At 37.5% G+C, this 26,971-nt stretch overlaps 3 protein-coding genes across 8 annotated transcripts in view; 1 reads left to right on the top strand and 2 right to left on the bottom strand.

The window, feature by feature from the left end:
* LOC125252666 (serine/threonine-protein kinase pim-2-like) overlaps positions 1-26,971 on the top strand; it is a 681,247-nt gene that overhangs the window by 304,621 nt on the left and 349,655 nt on the right. The gene's annotated exons all lie outside the window — the stretch shown is intronic.
* Positions 122-18,487, bottom strand: ecscr (endothelial cell surface expressed chemotaxis and apoptosis regulator). Of its 2 annotated transcripts, XM_048166156.1 has the most exons (11): positions 18,056-18,379; positions 17,355-17,423; positions 12,796-12,912; positions 12,661-12,705; positions 11,410-11,544; positions 11,269-11,313; positions 2,189-2,305; positions 2,017-2,115; positions 1,890-1,923; positions 1,288-1,358; positions 122-883 (listed from the first exon to the last, which is right to left on the bottom strand). In XM_048166156.1, exons 1-11 carry the CDS (start codon positions 18,114-18,116, stop codon positions 783-785), a joined length of 894 nt encoding a protein of 297 aa, XP_048022113.1. In that variant the 5' UTR covers positions 18,117-18,379; the 3' UTR covers positions 122-782. The 2 variants fall into 2 exon arrangements, with proteins under 2 accessions (XP_048022113.1, XP_048022114.1); XM_048166157.1 differs by lacking the exons at positions 11,269-11,313; positions 11,410-11,544 and having other exon boundaries at positions 18,056-18,487.
* ppp3ca (protein phosphatase 3, catalytic subunit, alpha isozyme) overlaps positions 19,244-26,971 on the bottom strand; it is a 63,479-nt gene continuing 55,751 nt past the window's right edge. For 3 of the 5 annotated variants that reach the window (XM_048166135.1, XM_048166136.1, XM_048166137.1), the window contains 3 exons: positions 26,635-26,732; positions 26,057-26,104; positions 19,244-21,135 (listed from right to left, as the gene is read on the bottom strand). In XM_048166135.1, the coding sequence (XP_048022092.1) occupies positions 20,957-21,135; positions 26,057-26,104; positions 26,635-26,732 (325 nt within the window). In that variant the 3' untranslated portion in view covers positions 19,244-20,956. The remainder of the gene's footprint in view (positions 21,136-26,056; positions 26,105-26,634; positions 26,733-26,971) is intronic. The other 2 variants (XM_048166138.1, XM_048166139.1) reach the window with 1 other exon arrangement.

Genomic DNA, 26,971 nt, shown 5'->3' with positions numbered 1-26,971 from the left:
TCAGTGTTAGAGAGGTAGAGAGCCTCTCGTTGTGCTGGTTTATATTTATCACTTCACCAGTCAAGAGTGTGGTAATTCACATAATAAACTCAGGTAAGTAGAGCCAGGTAAGTAGAGAAGGTCAGATACACCATTTATTATTGTAACCAGCCTTTTGAAAGCTTTTCTGATGTCATCTTTCCAGGAATGTAATATGAACATTGCTCAAAGTAACATTTATCTTTAGCAACACTGAAAGTGAACAGCATAGCAGGCACATACCGGTATAAACATAGATATCTATAGGTACAATATGCATCACATGACTAAACATGCAGCATCGTTTTTAAATACCTCTTGAGTCCACACTATAATGTGAAAATGGCATTGTCAAATTTATTCACTTGCGATATACAAAAGCCATATACAAAAAAACAAAAACAGCAATATTTTTTATAGAACTTTTTTTTTATCTCAAAACCTTATAATTATTAAGCTGTTCAGTATCTTGCTTTTTGCCTTATATTTGACATTAGACATAAATGCACTTTTTTATCTGAAAAAAGAAGAGAAACACAAAAAGTGACATTTACTATTGACGACTGAGTCCTGTTTAATATATGAGTGCATGGCAGATATAATGATATTTTTTATATGCAGAGCACCAATGCATGTAATAAACATTATGTGTGATCTGTACACTGACCATCAGTAGAGGCAAATTAATTCACATTCGTTCAACATTATAAATATCTAAAATAAGTATGCAGCCTCCAATCTCCATGCACTATGAATGAGTGAAATCAAACTCCATCTTTGATCCCCAGCAAGTCTCTGGCAAGTTCTTGGTCCTCATTGTCCACTGTAGTGCTGTGAACTGAAGAGATCTGAGGAGAATCTGTATCTGCACAGAAGAGAAGTGAACCTTACAGTAGCACATTTCACGAGTTACACATAATCACACTTACAAATAATCAGATAGAGTAAAAAGTATGTGAATTTGGCATGCTGTAAAAGGGGAGGGTTCCGAGCTTGGAAATTTGGCCTGAACCCAGAGCCCCCCTGTATCCCTGGCTAGGATAGTAACCAGGCGAGTGTGATAGAGGGATATAGAAAACTGTTGAGGAACATAGGTGAGTCAGCTATCTATATATATAGGCCTCTTCTCGTGCCGATTATCGTGTTCCTCCCGAACTTTGTTATCATTGTGCATTATTGATGTTTTCATATATTAGAATAATGTCAAATAGGATGCTATTCCTTCGGTATCTGTCACACACACACACAAAAAGGAATGCATGTACTTACTGTTTTCTGTGTTTATTGTCCTCACAGAGACAAGAGTGATGCTCTCTTTCTCACAGTTGCTGCTCACGTTGCTAGATCAAAATTGAGACAGTAACTTAAATGTATTTTCAACTGATCTGTTATCTAAATATGGTACGTAATATTATATAATATTTTATTAATCTTTTTTCTTATATACATAAAACAAGCAATGATGATAATTGCACATTCACAGTTCTGTCATGACAACTCTTGGAGTGTCTGGCTGTTGCTGCAGCACAGGACTTGCTACTGCCAATACACACAACATGCTGCTGTGAGCAAGACAAACATGCTGCTGCTGTACAAAATAGCATGCAGGAATTACTCGTAGAAGATCTATACAGGTGGAGCTGGGGAAGGTGGAGGGTTTCTGAAAGCGCACTGCAACTGCTACAGCAAATGCTAACCAAGTATTTGAAGGTTGAGCAACAAGCTCATTGGTTCCTGATGTATCAGTAGCCAATCAGCTGTGCCCTTAGAGAATGATGTGATTGCAAGCAGGTTGAGTTAAGGACCTATTAGCCTGCGCCATCTAGAGTTACATGACAGAACTTTGTATTTGTGTGTTGGTTTGTCCTCACCTGTCCAATACCACAGAGTCATAGCTTTTAATACCTATTCAAAACAAAACAAAACTGATTTTAAGCTCGTAGCCATGTATGGTTTGAAAAGTAATCTTTAGACTGACAGAATGAGAGAGAAACCCACCCTTGTGCTGCCTGGTATCTTTACACCGTCCCCTGATGTTGATAGCGGTCACCAAGATCACCATGACAACAATTAAAATGAGTATAAGGCTCATCACACCTGTAATTGCAGACAGGAAATATTTTAGCACAGGAAATAATGTGCGTAATGAGAGTATCAGTATAAAACCTACCAAAGGCAAGCAAAGTGAGACTGCTGTCTGGTGCTTGTGAAGGCGTTGCCGTCATTTCTGGCATGCTGACGTTTGAAATAACTGTTGTTGAAGTCATTGGACGTTCGTAAGCACCCACTGCACATAGAAATAATTGTTTAATGTTGTCTAAAATGAAAAAAGCTTGACTTTACTGTACAATATGACCAATTCTTCAACATACAGCTCAAATAAGGCAGGGTTGCCAACTCTCACGCATCTGGCGTGACACTCACGCTTTCAGCATCAATCTCACGCTCTCACGCACACGCAAGAAATGTCACGCCAAAATCCATTTTTCTCCCCTCTCAATCCGTTAATTTTCTGTTGATGACTAGACCACAGCGTATTAATCATAGACTGTAAAAAATATGGACGTAGTGTCCGTGACGTCACCCATAGAATTCTGAACAGCAGTTTTGACGCAAAAATGAGGCCGCGGCCATCTTAGCTGCACGTGACCGCACGTCACTCACGGATAACTGAAAATGGGCAAAGAGGCGGGACGTAGTTGGAGCCCATGCGACTTGTTGCTGAAACCACGCCCGCCCTAGCTATCTATCTTAGACACTATCTAAAATATTAATAAAGATAACAATATCATTAGAAAGTACTAAAGGTTTACTGTCAATCTACAGTGATTTTTAAGATAACGTTATAGATGCTCTAACACCAGTAGGCTAATTAATTTGTGTGGGGTGTGCAAATAACACAAAAAAATCAACTGGGACTTCATACCTTTAATGAAATAGAAATCGCGAGATGAATCCAATCCGTTGCACTTGGGTAAAATGTCCATTTCAAAACATAAAACATCGTTTATAATGTAAAACTCTATACGTACATATATAGGTACCAGATATCTGTATAATGTTCTCTCAAACTAATGAGTCGGAGTTGTATATCCTCCTGGTATTGTCACTGTAGTAAATCTCAGGAACAAAACTTTTAGCCAATGCCACGACGATCCAACAACGTGTGTTCCGCATGTGAGCACATGTACACAGACTGACATCTGTCTCGAGTATGCAGCAAGCCATATATTGTATAAAATAATCCAGAAAAAAGGCACAAATACGGCTGAGATGCCAAATTCAGCGGCTGGAATTAGCTGAGGTAACATGACGGCTCACAAACAGCAGTGCCAATCCATCTGTCACTCAAGTGACCACGCCCTTAATTATGCAGAACTTTAAGGCTTAATATAATTTAAACGGATGAGTTATAAAAAAATTCACCCCCCTCAGAGTTGTCATGAAGGACAAAATTAGCAGTATAGACCAAAACACAATGTGAACCAGAGTGTAAACATGTTTTTTTCTGCTGTAAACTTGGCTATTTTAACATGATGGTCAATGAGATTCTGCTCCCTTTTGCAGCCTGTCCCTAGCGGCCAGTCGATGAATCGCAGTTTAAGTTACTTCCGTATTGGCTTCACGAGAAACTGGGGGAGGTTGCCGCTTGGTATTAATGACAGGAGAGGAGTTTAAGGCCCACAGCTGTTACATCTCCCTACAACGTTCTCACTGCAGTATTCTCTGATCGTTGATTGGCTGAAAACCTTGCACCTGATACGTCAGTTGTGTGTGAGAAGTTCAGAGAGATTTCGGAGCATAGGTTCGGAGTCGGCACGTGTGAAAGTTTGGAAGACAATCAAGGTAAGCAAATAATAAAATGGTGAGCCTTGTATGGAAGGCCGTTTCAGCATAAAAACGTTCCAGCCTTACTCGTCGTAATTATATTTTTACTAGTAACAATTAAATTAAAGAGCTCTATAATTTAATTTGTACTAGTAACAATTACAATTACAGAGCTCTATAATTCAATTTTTACTAGTAACAATTATAATTGTAGAGCTCTCTAATTCGGTTTTTACTAGTAACAATAACAATTATAGAGCTCTACAATTAAATTTTCACTAGTAACAATTACAATTACAGAGCTCTATAATTCAATTTTTACTAGTAACAATTATGATTATAGAGCTCTCTAATTCAATTGTTACTAGTAACAATTCCAATTAGAGAGCTCTACAATTCATTTATTACTAGTCATATGTCTCCATTGACTTCCATTCATTTTTAATTATAGAGCTCTGTAATTCAATTGTTACTAGTAACAATTGGGATTATAGAGCTCTCTAATTGAATTCTTACTAGTAACAATTACAATTATAGAGCTCTCTAATTGAATTCTTACTAGTAACAATTGAATTACAGAGCTCTTCAATTGATTTATTACTAGTAAAAACACACATTAAAGATATGTGTAATTGCAGAGCTCTATAATTGAATTACAGAGCTCTCTAATTCAATTGTTACTAGTAACAATTGAATTAGAGAGCTCTCTAATCGTAATTGTTACTAGTAACAATTGAATTACAGAGCTCTCTAATCATAATTGTTACTAGTAACAATTCAATTAGAGAGCTCTGTAATTCAATTATAGAGCTCTATAATCAAATTGTTACTAGTAAGAATTCAATTGTAGAGCTCTCTAATTGCAATTCTTACTAGTAATAATTAAATTATAGAGCTCTCTAATTCAATTGTTGCTAGTAACAATTTGATTATAGAGCTCTATAATTGAATTACAGAGCTCTCTAATTGAATTGTTACCAGTAAGAATTAAGTTACAGAGCTCCATAATTCAGTTCTTACTAGTAACAATTAGAATTAGAGAGCTCTGTAATTGCAATCTTACTAGTACAAATTGAATTACAGAGCTCTACAATAGCAATTCTTACTAGTAACAATTGCATTACAGAGCTCTGTATTCGGCGACATATCATTATGCTAATCGTGCCTTATGCATATTCAACTGGGGTGGCGTAACTTTGTTTTACAATGTGGGTGGGACAAGAATGTGTATGGGGGGGGGGTATGTTGTATTATTATTACAATAATAATAATAATAATATGATATTAAAATTATAAATGTGTTCAAATATGATAGTTTTCCTACATCTGCTATAATACAATGTCGTTAGTCTCGAGAGTATGTACATTAGTTAATAAATACGACGATCCGCCTTTGATAATTGAATGTCATGATGGATTAGTGGCAGTTTCTCCATTTAGGGTGCAAGTGTAATTTTTTTTTCTCATTAAAACCAAAGATTTTCATCAGTGATTGTATATCAAGAGCAGGGACACGTTTATATGTATTTTGTTTTTTGTGATTTCAACGTATCGAATAGAGTCTCCGCAACAGCGATAGATTGAAGTGCTAGTCCGTGTGCACGAGCGCTGTGAACCCTGTTGCACGCGCCTCTGATAACAGTGACAACGAGCACTCAACAACATAATTTCAAAAACAACACATCCCAGCGCCAAATCGCCTATTATTAACACAAATTGATAATCAACTAGAGGTGTTTATTTTGTATTAGATATCCGCGATAATCATTCTATTATTGCATAACAATACTAAACACTGTAAATATTTAAAATGAATTTATACTCCTTAATATCAAGTTTGTCAAAACACTTTGGGTGGCTTAGGGCATTTCACCCTATATTATGTCCAGTGACATGGAGTGTTCTTGGCTCTTAGCTTTACCAATATACAAAGGTGAATGAATATAACGACTAAATATAGGCTTTCATCTCAGGCATCATCTTAATTTTGCTTTAATGTGAACATGATTAATATGTTACCTAAGTCTGTAAAATATTTCAGGATACTTTAGAACCACGCTACAGGGCTTTTATTTTGAAACGCACTTTTGTAGGCGGGAAATCTGCAATCTGTTTTGCATCTCATGAATAGGAGTTTTTACTAGTAATAATACAATTATAGAGCTCTGTAATTAGAATTGTTACTATGGAAGGCCGTTTCAGCATAAAAACGTTCCAGCGTTACTCGTCGTAATTATATTTTTACTAGTAACAATTAAATTAAAGAGCTCTATAATTTAATTTTTACTAGTAACAATTACAATTATAGAGCTCTATAATTCAATTTTTACTAGTAACAATTATGATTGTAGAGCTCTCTAATTGAATTATAGAGCTCTGCAATTATATTCTTACTAGTAACAACTGAATTGTAGAGCTCTATAATTCAGTTTTTACTAGTAACAATTCCAATTAGAGAGCTCTACAATTCATTTACTACTAGTAAGAATTCAATTGCAGAGCTCTGTAATTCAATTGTTACTAGTAATAATCCAATTGCAGAGCTCTACAATTCCACTAGAGAGCTCTCTAATCCAATTGTTACTAGTAAAAACTGAATTAGAGAGCTCTCTAATTGTAATTGTTACTAGTAAAAACTGAATTAGAGAGCTCTTTAATTCAGTTCTTACTAGTAACAATTCTAATTACAGAGCTCTATAATTGTATTATTACTAGTAAAAACTCCTATTCATGAGATGCAAAACAGATTGCAGATTTCCCGCCTACAAAAGTGAGTTTCAAAATAAAAGCCCTGTAGCGTGGTTCTAAAGTATCCTGCAATATTTTACAGACTTAGGTAACATATTAATCATGTTCACATTAAAGCAAAATTAAGATGATGCCTGAGATGAAAGCCTATATTTAGTCGTTATATTCATTCACCTTTGTATATTGGTAAAGCTAAGAGCCAAGAACACTCCATGTCACTGGACATAATATAGGGTGAAATGCCCTAAGCCACCCAAAGTGTTTTGACAAACTTGATATTAAGGAGTATAAATTCATTTTAAATATTTACAGTGTTTAGTATTGTTATGCAATAATAGAATGATTATCGCGGATATCTAATACAAAATAAATACCTCTAGTTGATTATCAATTTGTGTTAATAATAGGCGATTTGGCGCTGGGATGTGTTGTTTTTGAAATTATGTTGTTGAGTGCTCGTTGTCACTGTTATCAGAGGCGCGTGCAACAGGGTTCACAGCGCTCGTGCACACGGATTAGCACTTCATTCTATCGCTGTTGCGGAGACTCTCTATTCGATACGTTGAAATCACAAAAAAACAAAATACATATAAACGTGTCCCTGCTCTTGATATACAATCACTGATGAAAATCTTTGGTTTTAATGAGAAAAAAAACTACACATGGTTGGATTAGAACCAGGAACCTCTTGCATCCTAAACGGAGAAACTGCCACTAATCCATCAGGACATTCAATTATTAAAGGCGGATCGTCGTATTTATTAACTAATGTACATACTCTCGAGACTAACGACATTGTATTATAGCAGATGTAGGAAAACTATCATATTTGAACACATTTATAATTTTAATATCATATTATTATTATTATTGTAATAATAATACAACATACCCCCCCCCATACACATTCTTGTCCCACCCACATTGTAAAACAAAGTTACGCCACCCCAGTTGAATATGCATAAGGCACGATTAGCATAATGATATGTCGCCGAATACAGAGCTCTGTAATGCAATTGTTACTAATAAGAATTGCTATTGTAGAGCTCTGTAATTCAATTTGTACTAGTAAGATTGCAATTACAGAGCTCTCTAATTCTAATTGTTACTAGTAAGAACTGAATTATGGAGCTCTGTAACTTAATTCTTACTGGTAACAATTCAATTAGAGAGCTCTGTAATTCAATTATAGAGCTCTATAATCAAATTGTTACTAGTAACAATTGAATTAGAGAGCTCTATAATTTAATTATTACTAGTAAGAATTGCAATTAGAGAGCTCTACAATTGAATTCTTACTAGTAACAATTTGATTATAGAGCTCTATAATTGAATTACAGAGCTCTCTAATTGAATTGTTACTAGTAACAATTATGATTAGAGAGCTCTGTAATTCAATTGTTACTAGTAACAATTACGATTAGAGAGCTCTCTAATTCAATTGTTACTAGTAACAATTGAATTAGAGAGCTCTGTAATTCAATTATAGAGCTCTGCAATTACACATATCTTTAATGTGTATTTTTACTAGTAATAAATCAATTGAAGAGCTCTGTAATTCAATTGTTACTAGTAAGAATTCAATTAGAGAGCTCTATAATTGTAATTGTTACTAGTAAGAATTCAATTAGAGAGCTCTATAATTGTAATTGTTACTAGTAAGAATTCAATTAGAGAGCTCTATAATTGTAATTGTTACTAGTAACAATTGAATTACAGAGCTCTATAATTGTAATTTTTACTAGTAAAAATTGAATTAGAGAGCTCTATAATTGTAATTGTTACTAGTAAGAATTCAATTAGAGAGCTCTATAATCCCAGTTGTTACTAGTAACAATTGAATTACAGAGCTCTATAATTAAAAATGCATGGAAGTCAATGGAGACATATGACTAGTAATAAATGAATTGTAGAGCTCTCTAATTGGAATTGTTACTAGTAACAATTGAATTAGAGAGCTCTATAATCATAATTGTTACTAGTAAAAATTGAATTATAGAGCTCTGTAATTGTAATTGTTACTAGTAAAAATTTAATTGTAGAGCTCTATAATTGTTATTGTTACTAGTAAAAACCGAATTAGAGAGCTCTACAATTATAATTGTTACTAGTAAAAATTGAATTATAGAGCTCTGTAATTGTAATTGTTACTAGTACAAATTAAATTATAGAGCTCTTTAATTTAATTGTTACTAGTAAAAATATAATTACGACGAGTAACGCTGGAACGTTTTTATGCTGAAACGGCCTTCCATATTGTTACTAGTAAGAATTGAATTAAAAAGCTCTCTAATTCAGTTTTTACTAGTAACAATTACAATTAGAGAGCTCTCTAATTCAGTTTTTACTAGTAACAATTGGATTAGAGAGCTCTCTAGTGGAATTGTAGAGCTCTGCAATTGGATTATTACTAGTAACAATTGAATTACAGAGCTCTGCAATTGAATTCCTACTAGTAATAAATGAATTGTAGAGCTCTCTAATTGGAATTGTTACTAGTAAAAACTGAATTATAGAGCTCTACAATTCAGTTGTTACTAGTAAGAATATAATTGCAGAGCTCTATAATTCAATTAGAGAGCTCTACAATCATAATTGTTACTAGTAAAAATTGAATTATAGAGCTCTATAATTGTAATTGTTACTAGTAAAAATTAAATTATAGAGCTCTTTAATTTAATTGTTACTAGTAAAAATATAATTACGACGAGTAACGCTGGAACGTTTTTATGCTGAAACGGCCTTCCATAAGCCTTGTCACTACAGACGTAGCCTTGCCTAATCAGTCTGTGTGCCGAGACTAAGTTACAGACTTAAACTATAGTTGCAAATGTTGTCTGACGTGCGTTATGATGTCGGCTAGCTAAATTGCTCAATAAAAATAGTCTCATGTAGAGTCCGAAATTAACACCCGCCAAGAGAGAGAGAGAGAGAGAGAGAGAGAGCGAGCGAGAGAGAGAGCCCCGACCGCGCGCGCGCACTCAATATACAGAGCGGCCAAAGCGTCAAGCTTTCCCGTACTTTTTGACAAGCGTCTTTGACAAAGCGGCCAGAGCTTCTTTGCAGCTCAAGTCGGCGGCGGTGTGTACGTACAGTTAACGCTCTATTTGTTGAGGGCGCTGAGGAAAAAGGATATGTGAAGCTCCTGCCACTGGAAGAAGCGGTCGCCGCCCATTTGTGGCCGCGCACCCATCAAAGCCGCGCAGAACGTCTTCAGCACTCCCGGATCGTGCACGCTCCGCCGCTGGCCAGGCTGCTTCTGCTTTACACACCATGGCCGTTATTTTCTCGAGAAAAGGAGTTTTCTCATAGCGTTTGCAACGCAATACTCGTTCCCTTATCTCTCAGGGAACCGAAGTTACGTAAGTAACCGAGTACGTTATATACGTTTTGTTATATAACAACCGATATGACAACTTTAGCACATTTATCAGCTATACATTCATTCAGTGTTTTCCATTAATGACCCTCTGCTGCCGACACCGTTTCATAATGAACTGAAAATTTAAAACATACTACGTTTGCCAACGAACTAAAATCGAAACTGTGATATGGCTTTGTGCCTTTATAAAACAGCAAAAGACAGTGATTAAGTATACAGTCTGTCTGTGCTGCGCGTTTTAAAGAGAAGTGAGCGCATTTGCGCACGCGATCAGCTGGTGATCTGGTGATCAAATTAAAAGGTCAAGGATTTATCTTTTAAAAAGAAATGAGTACAAAAGTATTGTAAAAAAAAATGTTTGAACCCTTAATGTCCAGGTATAAGTCAATGCTGTTTCTTTGTTCAATTTGCACACTGTACATGGGTTGAAGCTCTTAATTTTGAGTTTCCAGAGTGCACCAGATTGATGCATTTAACCTTAAAATGTACAAAATTTTCTTTCGGGGGGCATGCCCCCGGACCCCCCTAGCGGAAGTACATCCAACAAAGTTTTACAAATTACAGTGTCAAATAATGTACATTTTCTGAACAAGAATACGACAACAAAAGCTCCTTTCATGTCAGTAAAGCTATTAATAGAAAATTGAAATGTCTTTGGACCAATATAGATTTGGGCTAAGCCCCCAATGTTTACAATGTCTGGCTCCGCCCCTGTCAGGTAACAAAACTGACAAAAAATAAAATAAATTATTTCACTCCAATGATACTAAGTAAACATGGACTGACATTGATTTTTAAAATTAGGGTTACCAAACATTTTCTCCGCGCACACGCGCAAACTGAAATTTTTACAAAGTCTCACTCCAGCCAAAGTCCCAAAGTTGGCAACCCTGAATAAGGATACAATCTTTTTTTTCCCCACAGGCCTACATTTTAAATATACAGTACACTGTCATCCACTTCCACTGATTTTGAACCCAGGGATTCAACCATCCAGCTAACGGAACATGGCTACTTTGGCTAACGTTCTGGCAAGATTCTCTCAAAGTAATAATGAACAAACATTCAAAGTTATCTGGTCTTTAATAATGTTCTCAAAACATAAACACATAAATTAGATGTTCATCTAACATTTAAATGTTATTAATTGTTTCAGAATGTTCAGAGAAAATTCAAAAAGTTCACAAAAAGAACTTTATTAGTAGATAAGCAAGATTACAAACCACCATGAAAAGTCAAAATCTTCTCCCATGTTCTGAATATTCTAATTAAAAGCAGTTAATAATTATTACCTGGTGTGCTATTTGAAGAGTAGAGGCTGGATCCATCAGTACCGCCTGGAGAAACAGTGGTACAGGTTCTGAATGAGCAGTGCTGCTATGTGCAAACTATACAGTATATTTACATCATCTGAAGTTATATTTGTGCCTTACCTGTGTGTCTGGAAGATAAAGGAGCTGTGGTTGTGCTCACGGTTGTTGAGGTGTGGTTGGTCATCATGACATTCTCATGTTGAGATGAAACAGTAGAAGACACTGTAGAAGACACAGTTTTTTCTGTTTGGACTTCTGAAATAAAATTAAGACTGACATATTTAAATCAAGATAGGGATGAATATCATTTACAAGCAAACTGAGAATACACAGAAGAGTCTGATACCAATATTTTTTAAATTTTCCTTTCTAAAAAGTATACAATGGTATAGTATAGTACCTCAAAGGTACACGTTAGCAGTGTTGGGAATATTACTTTGGAAATGTAATAGGTTACAGATTACAAGTTACCCTATTTAAAATGTAATAAGTAGTGTAACCATTTCAGTTACTTTATTAAAGTAATGTAACTGATTACTTTTCTAAATTTCTAACAAATGATTTCAACTGTTAATCATTTTCAAACATTTAAACCAGGCAGGGTTAACCTTATAGTAATACTATAGTAACACTGAGACACTCAGACTTTCAAAATCCTCCATCACTTGAATTAAGATTATAATAATTTAATTATAAAGCACAGCCACCACAAAATCAGACTTTAGCACCTCTTTTTACTTTGAGATCGTTCTGAGCTTAAATACAGATTTAAAATCATAACAAGAAATAGTTTGATAGCTATGATGCTGTTTTTGAAATCAAATCTTTGCATAGCTATGACAGGAAAAAACTCTGGCCTTGGAAAAAACAGTTCATCTTAAAAAATAAAGCATATACATAAACCCAAATAGGAAATAAAATAGTTATTGAATAAGCATGTGTCCTATTCTGTCTTAAACTCCTGAAACAATGGTGTCTCATATTTTAGAGCAGTCAGTGCAATTTGGGAAATAAATCAATTATACAAATTAATATTATTCAACATATCCTATCTTATTACAGAAAATATTCAGTCAGATGCAACCCCCTTTGTTATTGTTAACATTTTCATAAGTAACACTTTTTTTTTCTCAGTAACCATAACGGAATACAGTTACATTTATTTTGTAATTAAATTACGTAACTCCATTACATGTACTGTAAGTTACTCCCTAAAACTGTGAATATGCACTTATAATTTTCATAACATTTCTTGTGATAACCTCACAGTTCACAGAAAGAACTAGATAAGCAAGATTACAAATAACCACGAAAAGTCAAAATCTTCTCCCATGGTGAATATTCTAATTACAAGCAGTTAATAATTATTACCTGGTGTGCTATTTGTAGAAGAGAGGCTGGATCCATCAGTACCGCCTGGAGAAACAGTGGTACAGGTAGTGAATGACCTGAATGAGCAGTGCTGCTATGTGCAAACTATACAGTATAGTTATATTTGTGCCTTACCTGAGTGTCTGGAAGATAAAGAAGCTGTGGTTGTGCTCACGGTTGTTGAGGTGTGGTTGGTCATGACATCCTCATGTTGAAATGAAACAGTAGAAGACACAGTTTTTTCTGTTTGGACTGTTGAAATAAAATTAAGACTTATACATTTAAATCAAGATAGAGATGAATATCATTTACAAGCAAACTGAGAATATACAAAATGGTCTGAGCCCAAATCTGAGACCATAATGAAAATCTGGGATTCAACATTTTATTTAATCCTGGAAATAAACAGAACAGAGCAATGGGCTGAAATATAGGGACTTTTATGCCCAATATATATAAGCAATTTTATTTGTATATTTTATAAATTACTATACATGCTGAAGGACAGTGATGGGTAGTAACTGATTACATGTAATCTGGATTACATAATCAGATTCCAAAAAATAAGTACTTGTAATTAGATTATATTATGTTTTAAAATACTCACAATCAGACTACAGTTATTTTTTTATTTATTGATTACATGATTAGTACATGTTATTCTCACAATGGCAGTTATTTATGTATAATTCCTTGATTCTCTCTACTACTACTTTTTAAATCTTTTTTTTTTTATCTTTTATCTGGCCCACACATATCCACTCTAGCCTCTGAGTCCGCTCCACTCAGCTCCAGCCCCTAAGTCCGCTCCAGAGTCCTCTTCAGACTCAAGTTTCAAGTTTACTTTATTTATATAGCACATTTAAAACAGCCATAAGACTGACCAAAGTGCTTCACAAAAGAAACAGCATCATAAGAATAGTAAGATCACATAAAACAGACTAAAACAAAGAACCAGAAAAAATAAATAAAACACAAATAGAAAATATAATAGGCAGGAATATAAAACCTAATAGGCCAATGAAAACAGATGGGTTTTTAGAAGAGACTTAAAAATGGTCAGACTAGGGGCCATTCGGATCTCCACTGGCAAGTCATTCCAGAGGCGAGGGCCAATTACCGAGAAGGCACGGTCACCTCTGGAGTGAGGCATTATAAGAAGGTTCTGGTCACCAGATCTTAGGCTTCTCGAGGGGATGTACTGATGCAGCAATTCAGATAGGTAGCCAGGTGCTTGATTGTGTAAAGATTAAAAAACAAACAATACAATTTTAAAATGTATTCTAAATTGAACAGGCAACCAATGAAGGGCCTTTTAAAGCGGAGTGGCATGATCCCTTTTTTTCTTTTTTAAAAGAAATCTAGAGGCAGCATTTTGGACCAGTTGAAAATGGGCAAAATGCCACAGTATAATGAGTTACAGTAATTGAGACGTGACGTAATAAAAGCATGCACCACCATCTCCAGAGTCTTATCAGTGAGGAAATGTTTAATTTTTGCAAGTATACGGAGCTGATAAAAACTGGACCCAATCACAGTGGAAATTTGTTTATCAGATTTTAATGAATCATCTAAAATAACACCCAGATTCTGTACCTGTGAAGACACAAAAGCCAATAGGGATCCCACATCAAAATTAAATGCTTTCATATTTTTTCAAGGGCCAAAAACTATTTTTTTCTCCTCATTTAAGGATAATTTTTTTTGAGATAACCAGGATTTAACTCCACTCCAGTATGTCCTCCAGAGTCCGCTCCAGTATGTTCTCCAGAGTCCACTCCAGTATGTTCTCCAGAGTCCGCTCCAGTATGTTCTCCATAGTCCGCTTCAGTATGTTCTCCAGAGTCCGCTTCAGTATGTTCTCCAGACTCCACTCCAGTATGTTCTCCAGAGTCCGCTCCAGTATGTTCTCCAGACTCCACTCCAGTATGTTCTCCAAACTCCACTCCAGTATGTTCTCCAGAGTCCGCTTCAGTATGTTCTCCAGATTCCACTCCAGTATGTTCTTCATAGTCCGCTTCAGTATGTTCTCCATAGTCCGCTTCAGTATGTTCTCCAGAGTCTGCTCCAGTATGTTCTCCAGAGTCCGCTCCAGTATGTTCTCCAGATTCCACTCCAGTATGTTCTTCATAGTCCGCTTCAGTATGTTCTCCAGAGTCCACTCTAGTATGTTCTCCAGAGTCCGCTCCAGTATGTTCTCCAGACTCCACTCCAGTATGTTCTCCAGACTCCACTTCAGTATGTTCTCCAAACTCCACTCCAGTATGTTCTCCAGAGTCTGCTTCAGTATGTTCTCCAGATTCCACTCCATTATGTTCTTCATAGTCCGCTTCAGTATGTTCTCCATAGTCCGCTTCAGTATGTTCTCCAAACTCCACTCCAGTATGTTCTCCAGAGTCAGCTTCAGAATGCTCTCCAGTGTCTGCTTCAGCCCCAGAGCTCAGCCCAGGGAGCACTGCACTGTCCATAATGGCCCTGGCAGTGTGTGTCTGGGCCACACACACATCCGCTCCAGCCCCTGAGCCTGCTCCAGAGTTTGCTTCAGTCCCTGAGCCTGCTCCAGTGTCCACTCCAGTTCCTGAGTCCGCTCCAGAGTCTGCTCCAGCCCCTGTGCCCATTACAGAGTCCGCTCCAGCCCCTGAGTCCGCTCTAGCCCCTGAGTTCATTCCAGAGTCTGCTCCAGCCCCTGAGTCCGCTCCAGCCCCTGAGTTTGCTCCAGAGTCCGCTCCAGCCCCTGAGTCCGCTCCAGCCCCTGAGTCCACTCTAGCCCCTGAGTTCATTCCAGAGTCCGCTCCAGCCCCTGAGTCCGCTCTAGCCCCTGAGTTCACTCCAGAGTCCGCTCTAGCCCCTGAGTTCATTCCAGAGTCCGCTCCAGCCCCTGAGTCCGCTCTAGCCCCTGAGTTCCTTCCAGAGTCCGCTCCAGCCCCTGAGTCCGCTCTAGCCCCTGAGTTCGCTCCAGAGTCCGCTCCATCCCGAGTTCGCTCCAGAGTCCGCTCCAGCCCCTGAGTTCACTCCAGAGTCCGCTCCAGCCCCTGAGTTCGCTCCAGAGTCCGCACCAGCCCCTGAGTTCACTCCAGAGTCCACTCCAGCCCCTGAGTTCGCTCCAGAGTCCGCACCAGCCCCTGAGTTCGCTCCAGAGTCCACTCCAGCCCCTGAGTTCGCTCCAGAGTCCGCACCAGCCCCTGAGTTCGCTCCAGAGTCCGCACCAGCCCCTGAGTTCGCTCCAGAGTCTGCTCCAGCCCGAGTTCGCTCCAGCCCCTGAGCCCACTCCAGAGTCCGCTTCAGCCCCTGAGTCTGCTCCAGCCCCTGAGTTCACTCCAGAGTCCGCTCCAGCCCCTGAGTCCGCTCCAGCCCCTGAGTTCACTCCAGAGTCCACTCCAGCCCCTGAGTTCGCTCCAGAGTCCGCACCAGCCCCTGAGTTCGCTCCAGAGTCTGCTCCAGCCCGAGTTCGCTCCAGCCCCTAAGCCCACTCCAGAGTCCGCTTCAGCCCCTGAGTCTGCTCCAGCCCCTGAGTTCACTCCAGAGTCCGCTCCAGCCCCTGAGTCCGCTCCAGCCCCTGAGTCCGCTCCAGCCCCTGAGTTCACTCCAGAGTCCGCTCCAGCCCCTGAGTCCACTCCAGCCCCTGAGTTCACTCCAGAGTCCGCTCCAGCCCCTGAGTCCACTCCAGAGTCCGCTCCAGCCCCTGAGTCCACTCCAGAGTCCGCTTCAGCCCCTGGCTATACGTCCCCGGCCATAGTGGCCGAGCCAAGCTCCCATGGCAAGGCCATGGAGGCCGATCCTCCCTGCATCCCTGAACAGCTGGCGCCTCCCTGGCACCCAAACTGCCAGCACAGCCATGGGCCCTTGAACTACCGTTACCAATCATCATCTGCCTATTTAAGCCCTGAGTTCTCATCAGTCCTATGTCCGTTCTCGTTTGGTAATAGTTTTCTCCTGTGTGATTAAAGCCTATTCCTAGTATTCTTTGTCTTTGCAAACTTTATTTACATTTATCTACATCTATTTATCAACCCATGATGCTTATATATGTTTAGAAGCTCTTCCGGTTTTGTGAAAGTGCACACACAGACCAGTGTTTTCTCAACAGCGCAACATTACATATCTAATGAACTCCTAATGAACAAATTAATTATTATTTAAATTATCACCCAGTGAGTCATTTAACCACATATTACAGTCTCTGGAAGGCTTTTGTCTTTCAAACACATTAAAATCCAGTCCTGGAAACCCTGATGTAATGTAGTATTTAATGCACTTCATGTTGTTGATAACAAAGAATTTAATAGATTTTCTATCAATATGGTACAAGATTACCCTATTCAAATCAATGTGATAAATGTGTTAGGTCAAAAGTAATCAGATTATATTACCTTAAATGTGTAATGTAACATTACGTTACTACAATTTTTATCATGTAATTTGAAATCGGTAACTTATTACAATTTGTAAGTAATCTACAGAGCACTGCTGAAGGAATAATGACATCTTGCGCTTAATGTGTAATTGGTTCATATGAAGTACCATCACAGATACATTTAGAAAGCATGTTATTGAACATTAACCTATGACTATTATCTAAACAATGGTATAATGATGATTTGTAATTGTTTAATATGTTCAAACATCTTTAATATGGTAAATTCTTGTTTAGATTGAAAATGTTGTTACTGAGATTTATAGACAATATAACCCACCTGTTTTTGAATCAACAGACCGTGGTGATGAAGTTGTATCTGGAAGGGCCGTACTTGTGAGGTCATTTCCTGTGCAGGTCCCATGGAAAACATACATTTTAAAATAGATATACATTCAAACCAAAAATTATTCAGATATTTTTGATATATTTTTACTAGTGGGTGCAGGACACTATAGTTCATATATGTAAGTGAGGATAACAAAATAAACTGTGACATATTATACCTAAAAATTCTTCATACAGTGGACTATCAGTAAAAATGATAAAAATTTGGAACCAAAAATTATTCAGACACTTTGACCAGACCATGTTTGCTTAAGTGTTATCTGACATAATTAAGATGATTTTTTTCTGACACAGTTTAACTCTGAGATCTTGTCATATTTTATTACCATTTTTTTAAACTATAGTGAATAAACTGTATTAATGAATGAAATGTTCAAGGTGTCTGAATAAATTTTGGTTTGACTGTATATAAAATGGCAATAAAAAGATTTTGAACACTAAAGGTAGACTTTGCCTAAATGCTTTTGGGGGTCACTGTACGTGGTCAGTCACTATTTCAACTTAATATAGACAACTCATGATCAAAGTTTGGCCACTAGCAAGATATAAGCAATTTTTCTTTAAATTTGAAAATACTTTAGTTTACTTAGTAACACACACCCACACATTTAAATTGTCTTCTGACTGACTTACCTGCTGAGATGACTGATGAAGACGCAATCGTAAGAATGAGAAGAAAGAGAAGCAGCTCCATTGCTCAATCCAGATGGGTTTTACTCTCATCCGTCTACACGGAACCAGCCGTATGTATAATTATGAATATTAAATGTGTATAAAAACGACAAAGCAGAAAAACGCAATGGAAATGTTCTTGGGCAAGTGATTTTGGCTGAACCAGTATGTACCAGTATTTCCTGTTGTGTATAATAAGAACACATGAGGGAGAGCACATAGTACTACAAAGCCCTGCTGAGAAGCGTATGTAAGGGTGTGTGTCAGTGGGCACTGAGCTCTGGTCTCAGTGACTGTGGAAGTTTCCTGTGGAAGAATAGCAGGAAACAGGTGGAATGAACTCATGGAAAAAAGCTCTCATTGACTGAGCATTTGAAACTTAGCAGATAAACCTTATGCATACTATGGTCTTTGTATTTCTTAACATTAAAGGGTTAGTTCATCCAAAAATGAAAATAATGTCATTTATTACTCACCCTCATGCCGTTCCACACCCGTAAGACCTTCGTTCATCTTCGGAACACAAATTAAGATATTTTTGATGAATTCCGATGGCTTAGTGAGGCCTCTATTGCCAGCAATGTCACTGAACCTCTCAAGATCCATAAAGGTACTAAAGACATATTTAAAACAGTTCATGTGAGTACAGTGGTTCTATCTTAATATTATAAAAAAAAACTAAATAACTTTTCTACAATATCTAGTGATGGCTGATTTCAAAGCACTGCTTCGAAGCTTTACGAAACTTTTGTTTCGAATCAGTGGTTCGGATCGCGTAAACGAAGCCTCATTTACTGAAATCACATGACTTTGGCGCTCTGAACCACTGATTCGAAGTAGTGTTTTGAAATCGCCCGTCACTAGATATTGTTGAAAAGTGACAGTAACATTGCAGGCCTCACTGAGCCATCGGATTTCATCAAAAATATCTTAATTTGTGTTCTAAAGATGAACGAAGGTCTTGTGGGTGTAGAACGACATGAGGGTGAGTATTAATGACATTATTTTCATTTTTGGGTGAACTAACCCTTTAATATTACATCTAAAATGACATTTTCATTCTTGATTATCTGTCAAATAATCAGTTTGAGAACAATAAATAAATACACTTTTTTTTTTCAAACCAGCATTGAAAGGGGAAAGACATTATTAGTTCATGCATATTTTATTCAAGAGTAAAAAAAGTGATTTGTCCCATAGGGCATGCTTACAATATGTGTTTTCATTTAGGAAGTCAATTGCGAAAACTTAGTTCCAGAGAAAATTACAAGAAAAATAGTCACAAATCCATAAAATTCCTTCTTTGAAATAAACCACGTCTGGACCAAACAAGGATCAGAAAACAGTGGAAATGAAAGAACTGTAAGCTTAATCGTAAGAATAATAAGAAGATCATCAAGAATCATAATGATAATATAGTTTTCCTCTTCAAAGTGAGACACTGAATTTTCCTTGTGTCCAATTAGTTTACATTTGAATAAACCATGCGATCATGCTTTGGCAGCCTGAATGTTGCTTTTCACTGAGTAATATGTTCATTCACACTACTGAACAACTTCTGTACACCAACTGAACAGAGAGAACGAAACCAAAATAAAGAACGAAAGATGACGAAAAAACACCTCGGAAAGAGCGTCAGTGCCTGTACAGCGAAACTATACAAAAGTAAAATCAACAATAATAAAATGATATTGATGAAAAAAAAAAAAAAACGAAATTAAATAAAAGATTACAAAATCATATCTATTTATAGAGATATAAAAACAAACTAGACCTTTACAAATATAATTTGAAGGGAAATAATTCAAGTCTACTATATTGAAACACATCACAATTATAATTTCACATATCAATAAGGAACTTAGTTGCATGCACTGATGCGTTCAGTACCATAGATGCTGTTAAAAATCATTGTCCTCGACCATTGTTAATAATCATATATTTAAATATATTTATATATATTTATATATAATATTTATTTGACTTGCGAAATGTACTATGTGCATTCTCTCTCTTGAGATACAGGCAGGTGAGAAACAATCAGGAAGGTGGCGCCAAAGGTCGAGCTTGAGCTCCCGCTGCGGTTTTCCTCCATCCAAACGGTTGCTTTGAATGAGAGTCTACAGTGGACAAGCAGAGCCTCTCTGCTCTTCTACTGCTTCATGGTATCTTACCAAAAACCAAATCAAGAAATAAAACCCCCCAGGTAAGATTGCATCGTAAGTAATAAAATGTACAGGTTTTGTCGTTAAATGTCCTTTCTTACAAACGTTTTTTCTCGTTTTTTGTCATTTCAAATTTGTATATTTATTAATACTAGTAGCAAAACATCGTCAACAGTGAGATCATTTCATTATGAGATGGGATCATGAAGAAAAAGAGGAGAAAAAAGTGTGCATGTAACCGGTACAGGCTCATCACCCGCACCGACGAACTGGATGGATGAGGCTTGAGAGAGTTCCTAAACCCCGCCCACTCAATCTGTGGGCGGAGTCCGCAAGGAACCGAGACCGCCCCCTCTCTGATAAAGACACTTTCAGCCCTTGATAGGCATATCACCCCCCACCCCTCCTTCCCATTCAACACTCCCAAAAAAAGGCAGAAACTTGCCGTTGGCAAGGTATCCGCTTCGAAAATTGCAAGCGGCAAGCTGACAGCAAGAAAACAGTCTGCCCCTTTTCAGTGACACATTTAAGATAGTTTGGTTCTCTAATTGGACATTGGAGCAGGGAGGGATGTGTAGGTGATGTCATTGGGTGTTTGTTGGAAGCAGGAGGCCTTAAATCACAAGTTTGGCATTGTCCTGCCATGCGTCGTGGCGGTGGCATGGACTCAGGTGCAGGTGAGTGGGCAGCCGTTTCATCACTGGATGTTGCTGTTGTCGTCGGTGCCGTTGGTCTCGGACATGTTCATCTTGCCCATGGAGTGGCCCACATGGTTGACCCCGTCCTTGCGGGGTGGCATGCGCTCATTGATGCGGTCCAGACCTTTAGCCTCTTCGAAACTGCTGATCTTGTGCTGTGGAGAGAAGCCGCGGATGGCTGCGGAGAGACGGAAAAAGCCCACAATGAACGGCAAGACTCTTGGTTCTCATTAGCCACTACATTTGTGGTGTAAATAACACCATGAGGCCTTTCATTTCTCTTTATTAGAGTCTGATAAACTAGTTTGTCTGATCTGCTATATATATATATATATATATACACACCACCATTCAACAGTTTGGGGTCAGTATGATTTTGTATGATTCAAAGTTTAAAATATTAAACAATACAACTGTTTTTAACATTGATAATAATCAAAAATGTTTCTAAAGCACCAAATCAGCATATTAGAATGATTTCTAAAGGATCATGTGACACTGAAGACTGGATTAATGATGCTGAAAATTCAGCTTTGCATCACAGGAATAAATTACATTTTAAAATATAATCAAATAGAAAAGAGGTATTTTAAATTCCAATATAATTTCACAATATTACTGTTTTTTTTAATTTTTTTTTATCAAATATATGCAGCCTTGGTGAGCATTTCTTACAAAACATTTATAAAATCTTACCAATCCCAAACTTTTGAAAGGTAGTGTATAATAAAATATATTCTATGGAGAAATGATAGGAAAAAGAAAAATCTAATAAAGGAATCAATTATCAATTTATTAATCAATAAAAATCTAAATTGGTAAATGACTTATTAAATTGAAAATATTTAGATTAAAAACTGTTTAATTATTTTAAAAACAACTAAGTGAAAAAATAAAATAAAGCATTAAGAAATGACTTTTAAAATTGACAAATACAGACATATTTAATGCATGTTTAAAAAATAAGTTAAATATTATATTTAGCATATTTTTAGTACATTTACTAAAATTATTTTAAATGTTTATAATGTTTTAATGCTGTTTTAATATAAAAATACTTTTAAAAATAGTCGTGCATCAGTTGTGTTAACCAAAAGTGCAATATCGACTTTTTTTATGCGGCATTGGTTCCGGAAATATTTTTTTCCATTTATTTTTCCCATAGGGATTTTTAAAAAGTCTTAATTAAACTGTTAAAAAACCATGAACCAAACCAACCAGCTACGAGGTGAATCACAACATTGCACACTTTGTTTTGAAGCAAAAAAATATTTTGAAAATCCAAAACAAAACAAAACAAAACAAAGGTACTTAACGGCTTTAATGAGGGAAAGAACTACAATCCCATGAAGCATGGCAAACAACATGTCAAATTAAAAAATGGTGGAGAAATATATAACTATTAATTTAAAGTTGTTGATTATATCTATAGAAACAACAGATTTATTGCAAGTTTATTGGAAATATGCATATATGCACACAAATTTGTAAGCATTTTAAAGGGATAGTTCACCCAAAAATGAAAATTAGCCCATGATTTACTCACCCTCAAGCCATCCTAGGTGTATATGACTGTCTTCTTTCATAGGAACACAATCAGAGGTATATTTAAAAATAACGCATTGCTTTGCTGAAGGCCTTTATTAACCCCCTGGAGTCGTATGGATTACTTTTTTATGGAAGGATGCATTATTTTTGACTTTTTATAATGCGGTCCCCCTTTCTCAAGCATTATAAACCTTGGAGGACTAAGAATATTTTTAAATATATCTCCGATCGTGTTCGTCTGAAAGAAAATAGTCCTATACACCTAGGATGGCTTGAGGGTGAGTAAATCATGGAATGATTTTCATTTTTGGGTGAACTATCCCTTTAAGTATTCTGAGAGCGTAGGGAAACTGACTTGATTATGTCATTCGCAGTGCCTCATGGGAGTGGGCATTCCCTGAAAGCTCTTTTGAGGTTATTTGCCTACACGACAACTCTGAACGGTGGAATTTTCTGTACAGCATTATGCATACTGTAGTTTTTAATCCACAAATTGAGCTGTAACACGGCTGCCGGTTTCGACAGAAGTATTTACCATGGATTAACAACCTCGTAGCTCACAGTAGTCTGTCTTTGATTGTCAACAGATTAACTGTAGAAGTAGAAAGCAGTGTCCAAACCCCTTGTGTCCATCCATTTGTGTATCACTGAGGTGAGCTGGTCTTAGAAAGTGAGAGGTTGCAGAAGAGGAACACACTCTGGTTGGCTGAGAGTTCCTGGTTGCGGTTAATCACATGCTACGCCCACACTGAAATCATGAGGGCCGGAGGAAAAGCAGCGCCCCACAGACCATATCAAAAAAATCATGCCTCCAGTTTAGATGCTACCTCAAACCATCATGCAAGATAAAAAAGGAATGTTCCCTTAATGTCACCACTCAAAAAGGGCACGGCAAATATCTGCTTAAATTGCTGTTGCTGTTTAAAAAGCAAACAAACCTATTTGTCTGTAGAAATAGCATCTTGTGATGCCTTAGTTACATAATGGCTGTGTCTAAAACCTAAAAAAACGCTGCATTTACATACAATAAAGAGCGGTAGGAAGGCCACAAGGCAAATTTGAATCGTAATATAATAAGATGCCTTCATCTGGCTGGTTTTTGAAGGCAGCATTCAGTAGATGTATCCCTCAGTGCCTTTCTGCATGTAGTTTGACGATTAGTAGATAAATAATTCATACTTATTTTTTTCTTGTTGTCAACGTCTAGTTGCAGATTAACTGAGAAACAAGTATTGTAGTCATTGCAGGGCTCAACAATAAGGATGGCTGACCTGGGGTCAGTGGCTTGCGATTGGCTTGGTCACATGGTAAGAATGTGTTGAAAGTTACAAACCAATCAGTAATGTTATGCCATTATGAATTTATTGCTGTCTTGAAGAACTATTTTTTTCTTAAAGAAAACCTAAAATTTGAAGAAGAAAAAAAAAGTATTCATGAAAAATGTATAATAAATAATATATTTTTTTAAATATTTGAAAAAATAAATAAAACTAAAATAATAAATGTAAACTTTATACATGTAAAGTTACAAATATAACATGTTAAATGTAAATATACACTACTGCTAAAAAGTTTGGAGTATTCAAAGCATTTATTTGATCAAAAATACAGTAAAACAGTAATACTGTGGAATATTATTACAGTTTGAAATAACTTTTTTTCTTATTTATTCCTGTGATGGTAAAGCTGAATTTTCAACATCAGTACTCCAGTCTTCAGTGTCACATGATCCTTCTAATCATTCTAATCAAAGTCCCTTTAAGACAAGTCATTTCACTCGGTGGCCATCTTTGAAACGCCTCTCGGGCATCCTGGGCATCATGCAATCTCTTTGAATGGGGAAACATCAAATTCTCCAAAACTGTTTGCCAACCTTACGATTAAATTTCATATTTGAAATCACCCATGAAATCTAACAACAACCGGCTCATAAATTTAATTTCTAAACGCTCGAATCATGAAAAAAAAAAAAAAAAAGAAATCATTTTTCAGGCTGGATCAAGCTAATGCGCATGCGCAGACCTAAATGCGCGTCTCTTCGGAGGCGTGAGTCTGACTGTTTCTATAGAAACCGGTGATTCTAATGCCGCGTTCCAGGCAACCCGTAACCCGTGTTTTTCCAACCTTCTACGCGTGAAAGTGCACTGGAATAGCAGTCAAAGCCGTGACTTCCCACCCGTGAACTCGTACTAGATCGACGTACTCCCAGTTACGGGTTCTGACGTCACATGACCCGCGAAACAACAATGGCAGCCCCTACTGATGCGGTGTTTATGCAAGTGCACGGTAAAATAAAAGGTATAACAGCTTATCTTGCCTTATGCGCCGTTTTCCTCCTCTGTTTCCCTCAAATCAGCAAGGAGTAAGCACCTTTGGCGATAGAAATAATTATTAATGAGGATTAGCCACGTACGGTCCGCCATGTTGGTTTGTTTACACTTTTACGCAGTTTGGCGTGACTTTCCTGGAACTCTACAAAGTCGTGATTTGAAGTTGTGACTTACGGGCTCAAAAACCTGCCTGGAACACAGCATAACGGCCGCTGAAGTGACGCGTGACTTTACCAGTCGGCGATTGGCTCTTATTTAGAAGGCGGGACTTGTTCCGCCATATTGCGCGTTACACTTTCTCCCATTCAAAACAATACGAGTGACACGTCTTGTGTTATTCTATAGTCTTTGTTCTAATATGATGATTTGCTGCTCAAGAACATTTATTATGAATATCAGTGTTAAAAAAGTTGCTTAATATTTTTGTGGAAATCATGATACATTTTTTAACAATTCTTTGATGAATAGAAAGTTCAAAATCTTTTTTAACTTCATAACTATCATTATTCCCACTTTTGATTAATTTAATGCATAATTGCTGAATAAAAGTATTTATTTTAAATCTTACTGAACCCAAACTTTTGAAATGTATATAAAAATAAATACTTTTTTGTGTGTGTGTGTGTGTGTGTGTGAAAATGTTTGCAGAACAAGTAAAAAATCACAGCAGAAAAAAAATCCATAGAGTTGAGCCCAGCAGTGAAAATTTCCTTGCTTATCTCTAAAGCTCACATGAATTTGGTTTGGGTCATTCAATGTGATATGTTGCATGAAATCACTTTCCTTAGGAGTTGTCTGTTTAGTCATTGACTGGGAAATAAGGCAACTGCCTTGTGTTTCGGACACAGCCACAGTGTTAACTAACTAGTGAGCAATCTAGGCTATGTCAGACCATTTGAAAACCATTTGACACCAAACTGTTCCCAGACATGTGCGGTGCCCTTTCGTAGACATGTGGTGGATTCTGGTCTTGTAGCTCTTCTCTAATGTGGTGTGTTAGTTAGTTAGAGCAGTCACCTTCAGAGTGTGGTGACCCTGGTGCAAAATCCAGCATCCACTGGTAGATGTGTTTTGAAATGTGCTTCCGACTGGTAGACCATGTTGAAACAAGAAACAAACTAGATACCAGCTGGTCTCACCAGCTAGAAACCATCTACCATGTTCCAAAACACGGCTACCAGTCTATGCTGGAGAACACCCAGATACATGTCCTGAAATTACCTTCTCCGTCTTCTTCCGTCTCGATGGCTTCAATGGCTTCGATGGTTGCTGGAGGGAGAGGAGGGTAGTGTGTTACACCTGAACAAGCCATGCAACAGCAGTAACGCACAGGCAGCAGTTGTGCACGAGCAGCGGCGGGCGCCGGGACAACCCGTGAGACGCATGCACGCCAACCAGACTATGGACCACAGACTCAGACAATCCCCTCAACCATTCGCACTCTGCAGGAGGCTTCTCCTGCTTTTCACGCTTGCTGTGCTCTGGACACCCTACAGGCCTCTCAGAAACTCATTCTCACCCCAGTTTACCAACGACAGGTAAACCGACCCACTAATGTGTCCATGCTTTGGGGGAACTAAAAGAGAAGCACCCCAAAGCCTGGAGTTTGTCAGAGGACACAGAGAGAGACAGATGGAGAGACAGGTGGAAGAGACAGGGACAGACACTATAGAGACAGTAGAGGGGGAAATAAAAAGAAGTGAGGGAGAGAGAGAGAGAGAGAGAGAGAGGGGGGGAAGGAGATAGAGGGAGACAAGAACTAAGAGAGGAACATGGCCAGTATTGGCTTGTTTGCTCACCACTCTGTAGAGTCTGTTTGCCTCCAGAAAGCACCCCGCTGGGCAGCATGCCGGTAGGGGTCAGGCCCTTCAGGGTCAACACATTCTCACTCTCCTCTCTGCAAAGACAGGATATAACCATCAGAAAGAATAACACACTGATTTTACACTACTGTCCAAACGTTTGGGGTCAACAAGATTTTTTTTAAGTCCCACCAACTCTGCATTTGATCAAAAGAGCAATTGTTATTACAAATTAAAATAACTGTTTAATATTTAAGTATAATTTAAAATGTAATTTATTCCTGAATTTTCAGTCTTCAGCAGGGTTGCCAGGTTTTCAACAAAACTAGCCCAA

The sequence above is a fragment of the Megalobrama amblycephala genome, linkage group LG18 (genome assembly GCF_018812025.1).
Source record: "Megalobrama amblycephala isolate DHTTF-2021 linkage group LG18, ASM1881202v1, whole genome shotgun sequence".
Classification (NCBI taxonomy): domain Eukaryota; kingdom Metazoa; phylum Chordata; class Actinopteri; order Cypriniformes; family Xenocyprididae; genus Megalobrama; species Megalobrama amblycephala.
Note: the sequence above shows the minus strand (reverse complement) of the source record. Positions and strands in the feature narration are given on the sequence as shown.

Bases quoted from the DNA above. Each gene is read 5' to 3' on its own strand.
- ecscr (XM_048166156.1), bottom strand. From the start codon at position 18,116: ATGGAGCTGCTTCTCTTTCTTCTCATTCTTACGATTGCGTCTTCATCA. The intron at 12,913-17,354 runs GTGGGTTATATT...TTATTTCAACAG, and splicing joins GTCTGTTGATTCAAAAACAG to TCCAAACAGAAAAAACTGTG. The intron at 12,706-12,795 runs GTAAGGCACAAA...CTGTTTCTCCAG, and splicing joins TTTATCTTCCAGACACTCAG to GCGGTACTGATGGATCCAGC.